Below are 21,840 nucleotides of genomic sequence, written 5' to 3' on the forward strand. Positions count from 1 at the left end.
GTAATTTTGCATGGTGTGTGGATTTCTGAAAAGTTATGTGGACAAGGATTGTTTTTCGTAAAAATCAATTAAAAATTGACTGTTACTTCTTAAAGATTTAAAGTGAAAAGGTCAAGAAAGTATAATATTTAAAGGGGCTCAAGAAAAGAATTAATTTATAATTCATTGATTTGATTTGGAAGATTATATATCTACGTTTCTAATGTCTTAGTTAGGTTTTTCTTTTTCCTGGAGATGAAATCTCCTACAGATGGTGAGTCCAGCCTAGGACTTCAGTTTTCCCATTGGTTCTTGACTTCCTTAATTTCTTAGATGCATGTGGCTCTGGTCAAGGTTCAGAGCAATGGTTCCTTATAACTTATGTACGACAGTCTTTCATATTCAGTAGTACCCCAGGCTTTGCCTTTATAAAAAGAAATTTTCTCCACTGCCCATCTTAATTTGCAAAGAACTAGGTTTGGGTCCAGAATATCAAGTAAAAAAGAACAATTTTAACATTTTAACATGCATTTTAGCATGCATGTATATAGAAAAACACTTAGCACAATGCCAGACACATGGATGACTCAGTAATTGACAGCTACATACATTGTGCCAGGTTCTCTGCTAGGCACTTTGCATATGGTTCTCAAGCACTTTGAAGAGGAATTGTAGTCACTGGTCGCCCAGATTGGGTTGCTTTGACATTCATAGAAGGGTATGTAAGCTAGAATTCTTCTTTTACCAATTAGAGAAGAGACTGAAATGGTCGGGAGAGGAGTCTTCTCTCTCCAGAGGCAACATAATGTTAAACTTAAAGAGTTATTGGACCAAGACTACCAGTTTACTAGCCAAAATAGTCAAGAACAAGTTACTTAACCTCAGGGTTCAATCTTCCCCACCTATAAGATGACAACAGTGACGATGATGATAGTAATAGCTACCTCATAAGGTTGTTGCAAGAATTAAAGTTGGTGACTATGGAGAATTTAGGACAGAGTCTAGTATATAAGTATTCAAAAGATAAAAGTGTTATTATAATGAGAGTTCTAGTTTTTCCATTTAATGATTTGGAGACTTGGGGTAAATCAACTACTCAGTATGTCAGTTTTTCTGTCTATAAAATGCAGATATAAAATCTGCCATGTTTTCTTAGAGAGTTATTATGAAGATCAAAATAAAGCAGTGCATAGAAAGGGCCTTTGTATATCATAAAACAATCTCCAGTAAAGAACCTTATTTTTTATCTAAATTGTGATTTTACTGCTTTTAGTAATTGAATAGGTAATTTCTCAAATTTCTATGGTCCTCTATATTTGGATATATAGTAACTTTTCTTCTATTATACAAGTTTAAGTATGAGAAACAATTTCACATTTAGATGTAGGACCACTGAACAAATGTTTCCACAACTCTTATGGATCTTTGGTTCAAAGCCTAGAAATTGGGATCCTACCTACAAATAAATGTTCCTAATGTCTTATAGTGTGTGCATAAATAGATGTAAGTGCATGATTTGAAAAGCAGTGGTAAGCAAGGGAAAAGTGTGGCCAAGTCTCACAATTTCATTTCTATTACTCATCATTATTAGTACCTTGGTAAATACAAGAAGTAGCTCTTTCATGTTTCTCGGGGCATTGCTAAAAGTTTTCAGTACAGATGAGGCAAGACTGGAAGGTAGTAAGTACTTATAGAAAGGCCTTGGTTCTGCTACAACTTCAGCATGGTGTCCAATATCACATCAATGCACAAATAAAATAAATGTGGCAGGAAATTTTTCAGTTATGTGTTTCATATGCTCATTATTTTAAAAATTTGTTCTTTTAAACACTTTAACTTGAAGCATTCCTTTCTTTACTCTTGTCTGAATGATTTTTATCCTCCATATGTTTGTTATTCCATGCACACACCTACCTACATATCTGACTGCGTACCTTATAAATGAGATCTGGGGGGTCACACAAAGGTGAATCATCTAGTGTGAGTGCAAATGGACATGATCACATGTGTAAATAGCCCAAAGTTGTATACTAAGGCCAGAGAAGAGGAAAGCTGAGTGTTGATTCAACATGGAAATATCCAGCCTCTCAAAATTAGAGAATATAGAATCAGCACTAATTTTTAAGCAATTATGTTGGATAACTGAGGCTAGTGGATTATGTTTAGTTCTGTTCAATATTATCTTATACTATAATAGTGAGTTAGTTGAAATCCTTTGCTGAACAATTATCATGTCCAGGCAATGTACAAAGTGCTTTCTATGCGTAGCCTCCATTAATCCTTCTGTCTATTCAATTTAATAGATAATGTTATTATCTTAATTTTACTAATGAGGAATCTGAGCTGAGGGAAGTAATGTAGCTTGTCTAAGGACACACAGTTAGCAAGTGCCAAGCAGTGTATTAGCCAGAATGATCTTTTAACATTTGAAGAATATCACGTCACTCTCATGGTTAAAACAGTTCAATGGCTTAGAATCAAAAGTAAATGCCTTCCAATTGCCTTAGAGCCCTACCTGATTGCCCCAGCCAGTTCTCTCCTGCAATGTTGTATCTTATAATCTAGCCCAACTGGCCTTCTTTCCATCCCATAAACAAACCAAACTTGTTTGCACATTGAGCTGTTGTCTCTTTCTCTGCACTAGGTCTTCCCTGGTTAGCTTATACTTTTCAAAATTTATCTCAGATTACCTCTTCTGAGAAGCCTTGCCTGACCACTAAGTCTAAAAAACCCCACTTTTCCTCCCTGCATCTCTTAAGACACTACTTAATTATCATTTTTTGAAACTGTTCTGCTAACTGATTTATTTCTATCTCCATATGAAAAAGGGTACCTTATTTGTCTTGTTCACTCATATAGCTCATCACCCAGAATAGAGCCTGGTGCAAGGTAAGAAGCTTGATAAATATTTTTTGAATGTACTATTGAGTTCTTCTGATCCCAGAGTCTGAGTAATTGTCTTCTATCATAGATTGATTATCTTACTTTATGATCATATCACATGATGAACAGTGCCTTGTATTTGCTACTTTTCTCATTCCTACTCTTATATGTCAGTTGTAAACATTTCTGACTTCCTTTTCAATGTATGTATTTTCCCCCAATTGAGAAAGCCATAATTGACTTGAGCACAATAGTTATTTACTTAAGAAAAAAAAATAGCCCTTAGGCAAACTTGTTGGAAATTATAGAGAAATCATTTAAGTTTAGACAACATACACATATTTCTGTTTTTGAAAGAATTTCTTCTAATTCCTTAAAAACTTAATTAAAATTTACTTCTGGGAAAGTAGTCCTTTATACATAGTTGATAACTTACAAATCGGTACATCTACATTTTTGGTAACCATCAGTATCTATTAAAGTCTAGAATTTCTATACAGCAATTCTAGTTTTTAGAACTGTGTCTTACTGAAATATTAAAACTACCTTACAAAGATAGGTATAAAATTGTTCATAATAGCAAAAAACTACATTCAGTCTAAATGCTTATCAATTGATGAGACTATCAAAATATAGTATACATATAATGGGATACTGTGCAGTCATTAAAAATTTTTGAAATCCACATGTATTGACATGATAATATATATAAAATAGTCTAAATGAAAAAGCAGAACACTGTTAGTATGAATTTATTTTTGTAAAATAAAAACAAAAAATCTTCTAAGTGTGTGTGTGTGTATGTGTGTGATAAAAAATGTGGAGAAAAGGCTGCAGGATAAACAACTGTTAGCAATGATGCTGTCTTAAGCACGAGATTGAATGAGGGAAGAGCCATCATAGTTTTCATTTTCACATATCCAAGTTGTTTGATTTTTACTTCAATAAGAATGCATTTGTAAAAAATCTAAATTAAAAGGAATGTCACTGACTTCTACATCCACAGATTACTAATTTGGAATCAGAATGGAATTCAGGGGTTAGAGAGAAAAAGCATTCAGTTATAGAGCATATCCAGCTGTTACCTTGGCAGGCTGTGAAGGCGCCTTGTTAGAGTGAAAAGCACAGGACTGGATTCTTTCTCAAGTAGAGAGAGGAGCTACATACTCACTGCATGACCACAGACAAGTTACTTAACTTCTTCAGTCCAATTCCTGGGCCAGTTAAAAGTACCTCATCATTTCTACCATATGGCAATGTTGAGGTTATTGAATGCTTATAATGCAGGAGAAAACCTAATCAGAGATGTGACTTATACAGGGTACACCACAAATGTTTGTAATTTTATATACTTTTCCTTCTTTGATCAAGGAACCTGGACTACAATGACACACATAGCTCAGCAGTTAGAGCCAAAATTCACACTCTGTTTTGAGGCTCATTGTAAACATTTAACCACTGCACTGTGCTGACTCAGGCTTTCTGTGTTCCCCTTCTGCAGTTTTCTCATTAATCAGAATTTGTCATAGCTCAAAAATGGTCATCCTCTATATTTCTCTATACATCAGTGAAGGTGGAGAGGAAGTGACTGAAACTGGGTTAGTTTTTAAAAAAATTTCTACTAGGAAAGTAATTTCTCCTGTTTAGCAGTCTGCTTTGGCCTTACATTGTACTAACCCCCTGGGGCCTATCCATGGCAGCAGCTCAGTTTCTGATGATAGATAGGGTAATAGTTACTTCCAGTGAAGTTCCACATCTCCTTTACTACTTTTTTCTAGAAAATTAACTGTTCCTCATGCCTGGAGACAAACCTGGCACACAGAAGTCATAAAATGCAGGAATGGGTTCTAATGTTTCAGAGAAGTAGTGAGTAGGAAAATGGAATTAGAATATGTGAAACACAACAGATATGAACGTCAGGTGTGAGCTGAGTACTAGTAAATGCAGAGTAAAGTAGAGAGAAATTTTCACCAAACTCAGATTATGCAGGGTACTTTGTGAGCAGATATTTTTGGATCCAGGACCACCACGTTGGATTTGTTGGGCTGGAATTTATTAGGCCATATTATGAACCACAGAAACTTTGACAAATGTTGACCTTTGAATGACATTTTAAATGAACAATAAGTAAGTGTTTATATAAACTACAATAAGAGATAACTAAAGCCTGCAAGTTCCTAAGATGATAGAATACATTGCACACACACACTTCAAACACACTTTTAAAAAATCTGGACTTGGCATGTGATGGACTTGAGCCAACAGAATGCAGCAGACATGAACATGAAGTTCTGACAGTTCCAAGAACAGGCCCAAGAATTAATAACACTTGAGAGTTTCCTCCATTACATTCTTGGAAACCATCTGCCATATAAAAACTGTGACTATCCTGAGACCACCCTGCTAGAAGGAAGCCCAAAGTGGCCATATGATGGAGAATCAAGATTCCAGTCAACAGTCCTCTCTGAGTTCATAGGCAGTAGCCAGCCCGAGCACTAGCCCCAACTTGTCAACCATATGAGTGAAGCCATGTCAACCTTTGATGGATTTAAAAATAAAACTGTTTTCATTCCTAGTCTGCCCTGACAAAATGGTTTTAGGTCAATGATCAGACCCAGATTTACTGCCTGTAAAATGTGACATCAGAAGAAAAATCTGTAAAAGGGTCGCTCTCCCTCCTTCCTCTTTCCCTCCCTTCTCTAGTTCATTAAGAGTTTGGTTCTCTGATTCTCAATTTAAAAACCAGAAGATTAGTAAACCATTTCATTTGTTTAAATCCCACCTCATTCAAAAACATATTTGAGGCTGCATAGAACATAATTATATAGCAGAAAATTAACAAAATAGTAAAGGTTAAGATCTTGGAAAAGGATGAAGCAGGTCAATAACTATAAAAGCCTAACAGAATTTTGTGAATAAGTAAGAAATTTATTATGGGCTTCCTGGTAGTCAGTGCAAAAAAATTTTTACATAGTTGTAAAGAGCAGAAAAGAGGAAGTATACAGCAACTACTTGAGGGATGACAAAGAAACTTCTGCTGTAAAACCTAACGGGGAACTTTACATGGTAGCAATATCCTTGACTACAGTATCACAACAAATACTGAAGTGGTTTCAATATTACTACTGCTTGTGGTTGAAGACATAACATGAAAACAAAACCCAGTGAAGCTGATCTTGTAAGGTAATATTGGCTTTGAGCAAATCTTTCCAACATAATCATTTCTTCCCTTTCCCCTCCTCTCTCCTCCTTACTTCTTTCTCCTTTTTCTTTATTTTTTCTACTTTCCTTTAGAGTTTTCTTTAATATCATGGCATGGATGAATGAGTTCTGTTTTCAACCTACTGCATCATTTTGCTTTTTCTTATTTAACTGCTTACTGGCTGGGAGATGTAGAACTTATTTTTAGTTGCTTGGGATCCTTGGAAATTTGCCTTGTCTTGTTTTGGCTTCCATTTTCCCTAAACGGACACTTATCAGTTGAGAAGAGGCAAGTCAACAGACTGGGTAGTTTGCCCTGAAAGAGTTCAGTTCAACACCAGTCCTACTTGATGTCACTGCCTGTGGGTCAGGAGCATTTTCCTCCTATGGCCACGCAGATGCAAAAGTAGTGACGGGATGCAGTGCAGCTTGGATTATCATGGCCACAGTCATACACATGGATAGAAAACCATTCCGTGCTCTGTCTCTTCCATTGAAATAAACTAACAGAGACTGGAAAAGACTGTGGATCCCACATCGGGGAAGTTCCTTCCACTCAGAATCTTGTGTTCTTGTTGTCTGGTCCTTAGAAGTAGTGGGGATCCGATTTGAACGGAATGAGAAGGCTATTTTTACCGTGCAGATTCTGTTTGTGTAAACTCACATTTCAGTTGTCTTTTTCCTTTCCCTTTTGGCAGCAAACACTAATGCTTGAGGACACACTGCCACTCATTTCTGAGCACCAAATATTTGGTTTTTATCTGTATTCAGACAAAATCAGTTTCAAGTTGTTTCCAGATATATCAAATATAAATATTTACATAAAACAGCTTATAAATTATGTAATTTACTCCATCATCTGTGGAATTATGAATTTTTTCTTTGGTAGATTGCAAATTTTATTGAGCATTTACTTTGCAAAAGGCATAATAAGCACAGAGCATGGGAATACATGATAAACGAGACCTGGTGGTAGTCCATTGTAAACTTCCAGTCTAGTTGAGAAGTGAAAATATGAAATTATATTATATTAATTAAATTAGTTAAATTATTTTAGAGTTTTAATGCTTTTATGAGACAATTATTTTTGATTGTACTGGAGTTTGAACCCAGGGCTTCCTGCTTGCTAGAGAGGTGCTCTACCACTTGAGCCATGCCTCCAGCCTTTTTTTGTTTTGGTTGCTGTGATGACAGGGCTATACCACCCAGTCATTCATTGAGATGAAATCTAGTGAACCATTTGTCTGGGCTGGCCTTGAATTGTAATCCTCCTAATATCAGCCTCCCAAGCAGTAGGATTATAGGCATAAGCCACTGGCACCCTGCTAAGACACACAATTTCCATCGTATTAGAAGTTGAATATGGTTATGAATAGAAAGCTTGAGGCACCTTGGAAAAGGGTGTATAATGAAGTTACAGAAAAGTTGAGAATGGGTAATTTTTAAATCTAGTATTAACAAAGACAACGCATGGGTTGTTAGAAACATAAATGACTAAGTCTGGAAGGAAGATGGTTAGGCTCATAATTTGAAAGTTGGCTTGTGTTTTGCAGAACTTCTTGAAATGGAGAAATCATCTGATAAGAATTTCCATAGTGATATTAAAATACAACCAAGAAGTTACTTTTAGAAAGTGTGAGACTCTGGTGAATGCTTCCTTTTTTAGAGTATTTGAAAAACAGCACTGAAGCATTAAAAACACATTAAAAAAAAACTATTTCTTACGTGTTATAATAGCATGTGATGTGTACATACATTTATATTTTATATGTTAATATAAAATGTTGTGTACGGTTCCTGTAAGTTCCTTGATATTAAGATAATATTTTCTTTCTCTCTCCCTCTTTTTTTTGATGGTACTGGAGTTTGAACTCAAGACTTCATGCTTGTTTAGCAGGAGTTCTACCACTTAAGTCATGCTCCAAGCTCAAGATAATATTCTTTTAAAAATTACACTTTATCTATTCTACGCAGAAATGTGGACACCATTCAGGCTTTATTTAAAGTATAATTTCATTTACCATTTTAAGAATTTTACATTTAAATAGACATTACTTTTGTTTTTGTTAAACTAAAATTCAAAACACAGTATCTTAAGAAAATCTCTTCTGATCTCTTAAAACTTCAAAAAGAAATTTTGAATTTATATTTTTGCAGCATTATCTTATTTATCTCAAGATATGTACGGCTTTTTATTTATTTATTTATTATTATTATTGTTGTGCTGGGTGGGGGTACACTGTAGCATTTACAAAGGTTCTTACATGTATCAAATATATCATATTTGAATTCACCCTCTCCACTGCTCTCTTTCATCCTCCCTCCCCTAATTCCTGGAACAGTTTCAACAGGTATCATTTTTCCATTTACATACATGTGTATACATTATTTGCACCATATTCACCCTCCTATTCCTTTCCCTGCAACATCCCCCATCCCCGCAAGTCACTCAGCCACCCCTCTCTTTGTACCATTTCTGTTCTCCGATTTTGTAGAAGAAAAGACGTAAAACGTAATTTGAGAAACATGGCATTCTTGCTAGTTTGAGATGAAGATACCTACACGGGGAGATTCCTTGTGTTGTTTCCATGCATATGTGTATTACAGCCACAATTGGTTCATCTCTACCAGTCTTCTTCATTCTTCCCTAGTACCCTACCCACGGTGGCCTCAGCCACTTTAAGATTTCTGCGTTCATTCCTGTACAGTGAGCAACTTTGTGCTTCTTTATAAAAGGAACTTGAAATCTGTATTTAGGAATCCTGAAAATTGGGTCTTCCTTTAATTAGCCACACAAAACAGCTTTTAGTAATATTGTAGTCATATTTCATTTAGTCATATCCCAGTCACACCACTGGGACAATGGCTTAGTCATGATGAAAAAGAATATTCTTTGTCTTTTCAATCTTTTTTCGTTCATATTGTATCTCTCAAGAAACCATCCACCCATCCATCCATCCATCCACCCATCCATTAACTCACCAAACATGTATTGAGTGCCTACAATAGTCAGGAGAGTGTGTTGGTATCTGCACATCTGAAAAAAAAGTCATAAAAGTGAATAAGTCATAAGAATCATGCCTTTGTGAGACTAAAGTAGCAAACTGTACCAAGTAAGCAAACTTACCATAAGTAAGGGTAAAGTATTTTAGGAATTTGTAGATAGTAAAGTAATTCCTACTGTTAGAGTGGTAGAATGAGTGGTTCAGTAATACTTTTTCACCGAAGCTTAGTGACTAAATCCTTATACTTTTGTGGATGTGAAAAACCATCTTTTATTTCTTAGCACTTAGTAAAATAAATAGGATTGAAGATATCTGTCTTTGGCTTAAAATACTTAGAATATACTTAGATTTTTCAGGACATTTTTAGTACTTTTACTTTTTCATGGTTGACATACAGAAATTATCCAGGCATCAGGCATGGTGGTACATGCCTATAATCCCAGCTACTCTGGAGGTAAAGACAGGAGGATCACAGTCTTAGGCCAGCCCAGGTGAAAGGCTGAGGGCATGGCTCAAGTGGTAGAGTGCCTGCTTAGCAAGTGCAAGTCACCACCCCTGAGTTCATTCCCTAGTACTGCCAAAAAAAAAAAATTATTAAAGTACATATTAATATGACAGGAAGTATGAACAGTTATTTGTCCTCAAAGCTTTTCCTTTATTTCTTACTGCAGAAGACTTAGTTGAAGTACTGACATATTATTTAAGAAGTGGTCTTTACTCATTTTTCTTTTATCTAATATTATAATTCATTGTTTTCAGAGGCAAAATCAGTAAAGGCTTGGAGGATTTAAAAAGTGTTACGCCAGCAGGAGAGACATACATCCATGAAGGACTAAAGCTAGTAAGTTATTTTACATTGTAGGCATGGAACAGAATGTTTTCTTATTCTATAGTGAAACAGCTTTCTAGAAAAGCTCCAAAACTCCATTGCATATTTGTCTTTAAATTTTTAAACTCTAGCTATTCTAGAAATGAGGCTGGAAGAAAATGTGATGGTGGTGCTAAGAAATATTTGTGTTTTGTCTCAAGGATTTTTCCATTTTCCTCTGAGGTTATATTCAGATTAATCAACTGTAGCAAAAACTCTGTATCATTTAAACCTGATAGTGACTACCCTAGAATGTGAATATATACAGATTTCAACTAAAATAGCTAACACAAAATACCCTGTTTTAAAAGCTAGTCAGTAATATTTTTATTTTGTCCAACTTATATATTCATCTTGATGGGACATGCTAGTTAAAAGTTAAAATTAAATTGTGAGTTGGATAATTATTCTTCATTTTCAGGCAAATGAACAAATTCAGAAAGCAGGAGGCTCCAAAACCTCCAGTATCATAATTGCTCTGACAGATGGTAAGTTGGACGGTCTGGTACCATCATATGCAGAGAAAGAGGTGAGTATTAAACTGAAGCTGTGCTCACACCCCACTGTTGTACTTTGCTGTGTCTCTGCATGTATAGCTTGATATGTGAATAATTCTCACTCTCTCTCTCTCTCTCTCTCCCTCTGTCTCTTTCCCCATCCCCCCACTCTCCTTTCTTTATCTATAGGCAAAGAATTCCAGGTCACTTGGAGCTAATGTTTATTGTGTTGGTGTCCTTGATTTTGAACAAGCTCAGGTGAGTTACAACAGATCTGCAAACTTTAAATCATATTATTGCCTTAAGGATAGTTAAACATATCCTTTACATTAATGATTTATTATAAACATTTTCTATAAAAATGGTTTATGTCTTGAGCTCTCCCTAATAATGTCACAATTTTATAGGTTTTGTTACTGAAAATAAAACTCTAGACAAATTTCTTGAATATGTATTTGGTTTGAGGACCTAATACAAGAGGAACACTTGCATTAAAATGATATGGATACTCCTTTAGCCCAACTTATGAGATTATTATGACAGTCTCATTTAGAATTCTTATGTTCAGTTAAAATTTGACTCAAGTGTGTAAAAATTTGGGGAACCCATTTAGAAACCCTTAATGATTTTTGTTACCAAACTTATTTTTTCATGAAGTTTTGAAGGTTTATGTAATAAATTTTTCATCACAAATCATTTTACATTTAAATTTTTACACAAACATGGCTTAGATGAGTTTCATGCCGCTAATAGTAATTAGAGTTCTGTGCTGTTGAGAAATGGCAATTTGAGATCGCTATGAAGGGGCTGGCTGAAACTGACTGAGTTCGCTTAATGGTGACACATTTAGAGTAAATACAAGTCTCATCACCTTCATTTCTTGACCTTGAGCACAGGCAATGCTGGTGAATAAATTCAGTGAATTTTTCAGATGAACATAACTAAAACTTAATTTTATATGTAAGGTTAGTTGTAAATTTATGAAGTGCTTTGTGTCTTGATTATCCCCTAATTAAATGTTCCTCTTTTCTCTGAAGCTGGAAAGAATTGCAGATTCCAAGGAACAAGTTTTCCCTGTCAAAGGTGGATTTCAAGCTCTTAAAGGAATAATTAATTCTGTGAGTATGTCTCTTGGGGAAGGAAAGGCTGATCATTTTATATACATTTCAAACTATAAGAAATAATTTTAATATCTGGAGCAGGCAGCCATTACTTAGCAGAAAGAAAGTTTTGACAGACTGATTTTGTTTGCCAGTGAGACGTGGTACTAATTCTGGCACGTTGAGTTCTGTGATCCTTGGGTTGTGATTTCCAGTTTAAGATGTTCATAAACCGTCTCAGACACTTCAGTCCTTTGAGCATGGAGTTAACCATCTTGATATCTTGAGAGTTTTGCTAGGCTTTATGGGAGAAATGTAAAGTAAATATTGGGATTGGAATGTGTGACTACATTAGTAGTCCTCCAACTCTAGCAATTTCTTAGCTGTCATTCAGGCAACTTGACCCAGTTGTTCTTTCCATTTAGATGATTAATATTTTCCCTGGGAGCACATAATATTTCTGTTTGGGATGCAGTGGAGTTGTCTCTGGTGATCATTAGACTCTGGGCTCCCCTGATGGGGCATGGGGAAGAAGTGATGAAATGCAGAGCGAGGCTCCTGGCTTTCACTGCTGAGGTTTATGTTTCATTTTACTGCCTTTTGCTAGAAGCACTAGGAACAGTTGCTATTAAGTATTTATGATATTTTGGAAAACACCATCCTAAAATGGAAGTGAATAATATATATTCTCTAAGCAAAAGCTTTTCCTTTAATCTTTAGTTATTCATAAAAGGGAAAAAAAATCTCACTTTCTTCTAACATTTGATTCTAGCATTTAAAATTTTTCTCTTTAAAGATCATGGTTTTCAGAAATACAGACTGAGATTTATTGATTTTGTTTTTAGTAGCATGTAGGCTTTTAAAAAAATAATGGTGCTTTTTAGAAAAAAAACATATAATTTGATTCAATCATATATCAGTATATCTAGTGGACAAACCAAATGTAAAAGCAGAACGGAACAGAGATTCAATTATTTTGGAAGTTTGTGGGAAAAATTACAACATAAAAATAGTAAATAATTTTATGACTAGATTCAGAGTAAATACAAATGTGATTTAAGTTTTAAAATATAGGAAAAGGAATAGATGAAGCCTCCCTCAGTAAACAGTCAAGTAGGTTGTATTTTTAATAGAGTTTTATTGTGCTTGAGGATTTTTAATTGTTTTTATAGTTGTAGTGGGATGGAGAAAACACCTTGCTGGGTTAGCCCCTTTGAAAATTTTGTCTCTTTCTATAAAAATTTAATTCATCATTCTCTGGGTGACAAATTAGCTTTCCTGTCATTATGGGTTATGCCTCTAGATTTCCTCTTCAAGAAATTCATAGTTAATCACCAGAGGAAATAAAGTTGTTTTTGTTATTTCTTATGTTTGCTTGTAAAATTTCATTTTTCTGTTGTAGTGAAAAACTTCTGGATGTGATTTCTAAGTATAGCACAGTCCTTCCGGACTGAAGTTCTTGATGGATGTAAATTGAATAATTTGTACTGAAAAACTTGACAGGAAATAGAAAGATTTGATTATTTTATCCACAAGTTGAGTTTCATCTGCAGCAAGATGATGGGTACAATGCCCATGTTAACATAGTTCAGCTTCAGCTATTTTGTCACAAAAGGAGGAGTAAGTCATCTCAGGAAAGCCAGAGCTGGGGAAACCTTGGAAGTACCTGGCAGAAATGACAGGTAGAAGGAGGCATTGCCACCAAGCTGGATTACAGTAATCATGCAGATTTTTTACCAGTGTGGGGATAGCTTGGGATTTTGGCCTACTTTGTAGAAATTTGAAGCAATTCCTCTCTTTCCATCTCTCTTCAAGGACAGATGTTACTCCATCCCTAATAATATAATAAGATATAAAACCTATAGTTCTGCCTCAAATTTGAATTGTACTTTATAGTTACATAGTACTATCTCACTAAAAAATACACTTGATTTTTAAAAAATATAGTATATCTACCACAGGGTGAGGGCAAATAGAAGATAATCTTATATTCCTTATGATTTACCAAACTAATGTATGAAATTGCATTCTGGAATGTAAAGTAAAGGGAAGAAACAATAAAAGCTAAAGTGTTTCAGATGTTTGGCTCAATGAAGGTAAAATAGTTGCTAATTTGAGAGACAAGTTTTTCCTGTTATTTAAACACATCTGGCTTCCTTATCATTAGACATTAACTTCTTTGAAGTTATCTTTGAGAAAAATTGATAGCACAGTTTTCTTTGTTCTTTCTCCTGGTCCTGCAAAACTCAGTGACCAAGATGGTCTTGTACCTTTAATGTGTAAGCTAACTGTATTGTTGACATGTTATTTTCCAAGAATAAATTTCTTAGCAAAGATAGGACTTTTATTTTTTAAGGCTTTCTTCTTTGTAGTTAAAAAAAAAAGAAGAAACACTATGTAGTTCTTTCTTCTATAACTAAAAAAACAATCAAGGAACTGGAAAAGGCCTTTGTTATAAGCATTGCATGTGGTAACATTTTAGTGCCTTTTCTAAGATTTATTTGATTCAGAAAATAACTTAAGCATTCTCTTTTAATTTTTCAGAAAATGTATTATTTCAGCATTTTTAGATTTCTATCCAAACATAATATGTAACATTCTTTGGTATAATTTCCAAAGCTAATGAGCACATATGAAGATTTATAATTTGTTATCTCAAGTAGGTGCTTGTGGAAAAAAAATTCTCCTTTTTCTCCCTTCTTTCTTCAATTAAATCATTTTTTTCACTTACCCATTTACTGAGCCATCACTATCCTTGAGGCACTGTGTTAGGATTGGAAGAAGGGACACAAATATAAATGTCAAATTGTCTGTTCAACAGGATTTAAAATAATAGTGATAGAGTCTTAGAATATGTCATTCCATTGCAAAATTTACTAAGTATTGTAGGGATTCAGAGGAGGGAAATTTTAGTGAGTTATCCCATGGAATATAAAAAGAGTCTTAGATTGCAATTGGTATTAAATATTGATGTGGCTACAGTGTGGCAGACACAAAGACAGGATGGGTTTGGTTATGTGACGTTATAGAAGGCTTTTCATGGTGGGATTGGCACTGAGATCTGACAATTGGAGGAGATATTATTAGAAACAAGGAACACACAGCTTCACAAAGAGTTTGGGCTGAGGGGCATGAGGAGCAAATGTTGGCAGGCAGCCTGTTGGTTCATTATGAAGACTTTTATATACTTGAGTGAGAACTGACATTCATTGTACAAATATCAGGGAACTATGGAAGATTAATTTAGACCCTTGGATTCTATGACCATCATGAAGGCTTAGGAAGGATATTCTAACAGAAATGTTCAGGATGATTTGAAAGATGGAGAGGCGTGTTATAAGTCTCTTGCAGTTGCCTTTAAGAAACATGGTAAAAGGAAACAGTATGAAGTTGGGAACAAGAAGACCTGTGTATGAATTCCAGCTCTGCCACTGCCTACTCACACGATCTGGAATTCATGGTACAGTGTAATCTCCCTGAGTTTTAAAATTTTCCCCAGTCAAATGAGAATGATGAGTTCTATTTCACTGGATTATTGTTTGATGAAATAATGATTAAGAATGATCTAGGTCAGTAGGGCTGGACTTTAAAATGTCTGTTGGGAAGCTATGAATGGCAGGAAGCTAGGACTACATAAGATAGAGCTATTGATCCTTGTATAGAGCAATCCATGGGGAGAGATGTTCAGCAATCTGTATTTCCAGGGCATGACACTGGTATATAAGAGGATCAAATTCAACAAGTGTGTCATAACAGTGATTTTTAGATGGTATAGCTACCCAATGTCAAATATTTGGGCACTAGCTCTAGATCCTCAGGCCATGGGATTAGGACTAGGTCAACAACTGGAGAGTGAGATTCAGTATTATCATGATAAAAGCTATATAGAATATCAGGTACCTGTGGGGTACATTCAGAAAAAAGCCACATTTCCTCTGGGGAGACTTGTAGTACTAATAAAAAATTCAGTGTTGTTACAGAACAAACAGTATTCCCAATGAGTTATAATTCCTTAAATTTATTCTAGGAACTGAGATTCTATTCTTTTGAAATAAAACCAGGTCAAGGTCCTAATTAGGGTAGTAGTCACTAGTACCCTAGTAGTTACTACACTCTACCTTGTTTAGAACCATGTCAGGAACCAGGGTGGGGCTGAACCTCCAGATATGAAATCTTTGTCTGTCTCTGAGGCAGGCTCTGACACATTTTAGTTGTGATGACATAAATATGTAAATTTGAGAAGCGTTAAAAGCTAGTAGAACTTGAGAGATTATTGGATTAGAGCACTAAAGGGACAGAAAGGGGAGTCAGATACATCTAATTAATATGAGTAACTAGCAGCAGTTAGACTGAAAGCTGTTTTTACAGAGGGGGCAGGGATGCTGATGGACAAAATGGAAGAAGTCAGTGGGAAGAGACAGAAGTCAAACTGATCTTGAGAAAAACATCCCAGTGGAGGCTGTCCCTTAGGGAAGAGGAGGTCTAATGAAATGCTAAGTTTAGAAACATTTTTGGTTTTGGGGGAAGATGATTGCAGGACTTATATTTGAAAATGAAGTTTTATTTGGACTATTAAAAGTAAGACTGACATGAGGATCCCATGGTTTTAGTTCAATGTTTCATAAGGCAGTGCTGTGGAAAAAAACATTAAAAATAAAACAAAGCCTCAGAATGGTGGATAATGTGGAAAGAGCAAAAACTCAAAATGCTCTGTGGAAACTCCTTTTCTTTTCTGAAAACAGGACCATGTGATGTCTCACCACTTGGAATTATTCCACAATTTTTGTTTTGAATAAGACTCTCTCAGAAAGTGTTAAGCAGAAAGAGACAAATCAGTTGTGAGGATGGCTTTATAAGTAACCCTGGTCCAAAGGAAGCAAGAACATTGCATCCTAGTTGATGGCAGTTAATGCAGTTTCTAAGTTCCTAATGGGGAAGTGTAGGAGCATAAATAAGAAGTGAATGATCACAGTAGGACATTTAAATAACACTGCATTAGATGTTTTCTAAGAGGAAAATGTGCAATACATATTTCAAGTAGTAACTTCATTCATAATGTTGGAAATAACACACTTCATTTGACATTTGGAGCTAAATTGTTTTTTCTCAGTAATGTCTATTGTTGTTTTGTTTGAAAAGTACCTAAGAAAGGTGTCTAAAACTATGTTATAATGGAAAGGGAAGACATTAAAAACTCATTTTCTCTATAGGCAAATGATTTTCATAAGAAAATCATTAGGAGAGAACCTAATAAACATCCTGATGAGACCTCAGCTTAAGTGATTTTAGCAGGCTGTGCTACAAACATTGACTGCTTAGCTGTAGAAACCTCTGTTTGTAAAATTGTGCTTGGATGAAAAACTAAAGCCTGAGCAACTATAAAGATACATTCATAGCAAGAAAAGAAGCCAAAACTGATAAGACTTATTCACAATTGGAAAGAGTTTGAAGGATTCCTGTTAAAAAGGACTGGCTATAATGAGAAGACCATTATAAATTAGATTATTTCTGACTTCTGTTTATCTAAGGATCTTTAGTACTGAGTGTGAGGAGATATTCCATCATTAATCACATCTTCCAAATCAATGAGAAGTGTGATTTTTATCCCCCCAAACCCTGGTTGTTTTTTTTTTTTTTTTGTCTAATGACTAATACAGTGTTGGGTAAGTGGCCATTGCTTAATTCATATTTGCCAATGGATGAATAAATAAAAAACATGTGAATTCTTGAATATATTTTTATAATACAGTAATGAAGTATTTGAGCATTATAAATCAGTCTCTGTGTCCATATAACTTTGCTGTCATCTTGTTATTGATATTCTACTATATTAATGTTTTGATTACAAGTAACAAGAACTCAAGTTCTGCTAGTTTAAGGAGAAAAAAAGTTATTGACTTATAAGCTAGGAGAGTCCAGAGAGAAATTGCCTTAAGACAGCTGGATCTAGGGAATCAACCATGTTCATAGGGTCTTCTCTCTCAGTAAATCCTGCCTGTGATTTGATTTGCTTATTATCTCTTGTTTGGAGGAGCAGCAGACAATGGGAATTTTCAAAGGTTTTAGGAATGCATGGTCATCCCGTCAAGCCCTTTGAGAAGTGAGCACTATTGACTGCATCAGCATAGAGGGTCCTGGATAAGAACTCTGGCTCACTCAACTGGGTCATGTGCTCATTCTTGTACCAATAATGTGAGCCTTATTTGAACCAGTTTAGGTTATAATTTACCCACTGCATTCCTATGGCAAGGGGCAGGGATCAAGATAGAGAAGGAGCAGAAGGCTTCATGACTGATAGCTTTGCTGAGACCATGTAGAGTAAGGAACAGCTTCTCTAATAAGAAAGGGGCGTTGCTCATAGAGGAGTAAGGATGAACTAGTGTCCTGGGCAGGAAAAAAACTAGCAACTATTACAGTCCATTGTAATATTTGAACACATTTCAATCATTTTTCACATATATGTATCATGTAAGGCATTTCATTCCTTTAAATTCTACTTAACTTAAAAATAAAAATTAAGGGTTTCATTAACTGATATTTTATAATTGGATGTTGACATTAACTGTACAATTCACTATTTGCATTTGTATGAAAGTGTTACTTCATAACATTCTTTTTTTACTTGGTTGGGATTATAGTTTCAGGAAATTAAATCCACTTTGAGTAAATAATTATAATTTGGGGATATTTTGTGAGAAAACTAAACTGGTGGGAGTTAGGTAACTTGTTAACATTAATCTGTTGGGTTTCAAAAGAAGATGACCTGTAGAGCCTACCAGTGCTTGAATGCAGACTTATCTGAGTCAAAAGACAGGGAAACTGGAAAGGGAAAGAAAATGGCTAAAATTTACAACCAAAATATACCATCAAGTCTAAATTTTAATGGGAAAACATATGATTTCTCAGCTTTGTCTCATTTGCCCCAAATATAGTGATTCCTAATATTTTTCAGAACCCTCTATTGAGTATTGACTAGGTTCATAACACATCTCTGTGTGCTTGGTTACCAAGACAGATACAGTCCAGAGACTTTTCAAAGATTTCAACATTTAGGCACATATGCTTATAGAATCAATAGAAGAAATGATAAAAATTTTTTCTAAGTCTGTTACAACAGGAAACATTTATTTGTCACTCTGGTTTTGTGAAAAGTCATATGGAACAAATACAGACAGAATGCTTGGCAGAATTATTTCATATTTTAGCTAATAAAGCAAGGAAACAGGCAATTCTGAGTAATATGAACTAATGTATGCATCTGAAAAATATGTTGAGACTGTATTTCTTTAGGTCCTGAAACACGTAATACATTTACTGCTATTTACAGCATAATTTCACAGCATATTTTATAGAAAGTCTATTGATTCATTAAGATAGCATTATTGATTATTTTGCTTTTGCATTTACCCAAGGCAGGGGCATAGAAGCAGATAAACTTTTGTTTTAAATCACAGTTTGCTTTTGGCATTTTTCTGTGTTGTACTGAAAAAGAAAGACCTAATAATATGTTTTGTTATAAAAACTATAACTGAGAGATGCAGAAGATGTTAGTTGGTTTTTTTTAATGTGGGCATATATATATAAGATTTTTTTACCAGCTGGATAACCAGAACTATGTGTGTGTTTTATTTTCAGTTGAGCAGAGTAATAGCAAGTGACTATAATTTGCAATTCTTTCCTAGGATTTTGAGGGAAAAAGTTTGTTTAGAAATCTATCACTCGTGCTGTTATTACTTACAACTTGCAAAGGAGGGGCAAATCCACATTTACAAAGGATCAGAGGTCACAGGCTGTATTGAGCAATGTAATGTTTTGAGGCTTGAGCATTTTTCAAGGGTGACTTCAATCCAAACATGTGATTACAAATAACAATTGTTTTTAACTGAAGAATTATCTCTTTGAGAAAAATGTATTTGGTTGGGATGTTTGGCAGCCAGACAGAACATATAATAAATTGCATATCTGGAAAATACGTAAAGAGAATGAGAGACATCTTCCCAATTGTTGCAGCTGCTTATTTCATGCCTGTGGATGGCCTGTTATGAAAGCTGCATTTTATTGCATACTTTAAAGTGAGTGGTGCTCTGGGATGTCTCCTTATACCATTTAAACTTGGAATTCTTCACATTTGGGATGAGCTCTTGTAGTGCTTACAGCTGTTCGATGAGTCAGAAGAAGAAAATGCTTGTCTTTTTAGACCTTATTTATTGCCCTTGCTGGTATTTGCTGTTATTCTGTGTGTCATGGAAATTAGCAGTTTCTGTCTGTTAAAGGCGTACCTAGCCTGGTAGCGAGGGGATTGGGGGGGAGAGGGAGGGAGCGAGGAGGTAAGGGAGGGAGCAGGGGAAAGGGGGGAGAAATGACCCAAAGATTGTATGCACATATGAATAAAAGAAAAAAAATTTAAAAAAAATAAATAAATACATATAGCAACTGTAAAAATAATAATGAACTCAGAACAGTGTCTGCCTCTTAGTAAGAACAAAAATGTTTGTTAAACAGGTAAGAAGCCAATTTAAAAATGAATAGCTGATCTACATATACCCTCTTAGGTACTAGTAAAATATTGCTATTTGGAACTTGTGAAAAATACTTTCATATAGTCTAGCCAGAGTTCCAGAATGGAACTTAATTTAATTACAATTGTGCTGGTTAATATTGAAAGCTTTCAGTTTCAGCTGCCAGTCACTAATGATAATCATCTAGTGGATAATTAAATATGTTGTTTGCTTTGAAAAAAAAATGGCACACCTAAGAGGATGATGAATTATCTATAATCGTCATTTGTTGACAATGTTATATACCCCAACTCAGTTAGTTGAAATTTAAAAATTTTTAATAGAGTTGTAAAAATGTTGGAGAAGTTTGAATTACATATTTAACTTTAAGAAAATGATCTGTTTGTTGGGGAAATCCTCAATTTGGAATTGATCTTAAAAAATAACACAGAAAAGACTGGGTGTGGTGGCTCATGCCTATAATTCTAGCTATTTGGGAGGCTGAGATCGGGAAGATCATGATTTGAGCCTCCCTAGGATGAAAGTTGGCAAGACCCCATCTTAACAAACAAGCCAGGCCTGGTAGATCACACTGTAATTCTAGCTATGTAGGAAGTGGAGATTCAGAAGATGGTGGTTTGAGGCAGCCTAGGGAAAAAGTTAGCAACAAACAAATCTGCATGATAGTATATGACTGTAATCCCAGCAATGTGGAGATGTAGGAAGAAGGATTTCAGAAACTGCCGTAATGCTAGACCCTAACCAAAATAAATAAATAAATAAATAATTTAAAAAATAAAGTAAAAAAAGGACTGTGTGTGAAGCTCAAGTGGTAAATCACTTGGCTAGCAAGTCCAATGTCTTGAGTACTACCAAAAAAAACCAAAAACCTCACAGAGAAAACCACTCGATAGGATTCTTTTTCTCTTTTTACATATCCTATCTAATAACTCTTTTTAGATAGCACATAACTTAAACTTATGTTTCTTTTTGTGTTGTTTATACTTTTTTTTGTTTTGCTTTACCATTTGGCATCAGGTCCAATGTCTTTGATTAACAGAATTTGAATTCATCCCATTAAGTTTTCCTTTCATCGTGTAACTGAAAAACGATTTGATTAATTCCAGTAGCCCTTCATGAAGTTCTCGTTTGTGTGCTGGCAGAAGATCAGACCCATGTCCTTGGATGGGTGTGGTGCATGCTGTACCCTGAGCTGTATTCTGAGCCCTACATTTGCTTTTCAACTAAATTCAATAAATATGTATTTAGCAGCTGATATTTACAACACATTGCTCAAAATACTTTTTATATTAGGTTGAATTTGAATATGTGGCAATACTCTTCATTTAAACAGTATTTACTTCATTCTTTCCTAAACAGGCTGTAATAGAGTAGATTCCCATTACCATTTAGACAGTAGAAAAAAAATACAGAGCTTTAAATCTGTCTTGGTTTATATTAGTTGTAGGGAGCTTTTTTCTTCTTTTTTTGTTCAAACTAGATACTTGATCTTCAGATCATAAAGAGTGGTTTTTAGATGTTTCTCCCAAATTCAACATCGATCCTAAATAATATTTTAACTTCATTGACCCATCTTAATTTAGTCTATGCAAAATTTTTATCTTGAGTATATCCTAACTACAACATTACCCTAAGTATCCCAAAAGTTTTATTCATGCTATCCTAAAACTGCCAAAAGAAAAATCCCACAACTATATCCATGGTATGCATTACTCAAGCCATAATATGGGTTTTTACATCTTGTACATCCTCCATTTGTCATTGTAACATGTGCTCATTATGTGAACC

General features: G+C 34.9%; 1 protein-coding gene across 3 annotated transcripts in view; it reads left to right on the top strand.

The window, feature by feature from the left end:
• The window catches only part of Antxr2 (ANTXR cell adhesion molecule 2), a 136,452-nt gene that overhangs the window by 4,172 nt on the left and 110,440 nt on the right, over positions 1-21,840 (top strand). For 2 of the 3 annotated variants that reach the window (XM_074041914.1, XM_074041915.1), the window contains exons 4-8: positions 2,839-2,868; positions 9,828-9,909; positions 10,358-10,465; positions 10,623-10,691; positions 11,471-11,551. In XM_074041914.1, coding sequence (XP_073898015.1) covers positions 2,839-2,868; positions 9,828-9,909; positions 10,358-10,465; positions 10,623-10,691; positions 11,471-11,551 — 370 coding nt within the window. The remainder of the gene's footprint in view (positions 1-2,838; positions 2,869-9,827; positions 9,910-10,357; positions 10,466-10,622; positions 10,692-11,470; positions 11,552-21,840) is intronic. The other variant, XM_074041916.1, reaches the window with a different exon arrangement.

The sequence above is a fragment of the Castor canadensis genome, chromosome 9 (assembly GCF_047511655.1).
Source record: "Castor canadensis chromosome 9, mCasCan1.hap1v2, whole genome shotgun sequence".
In the NCBI taxonomy this organism is placed as follows: Eukaryota; Metazoa; Chordata; class Mammalia; order Rodentia; family Castoridae; genus Castor; species Castor canadensis.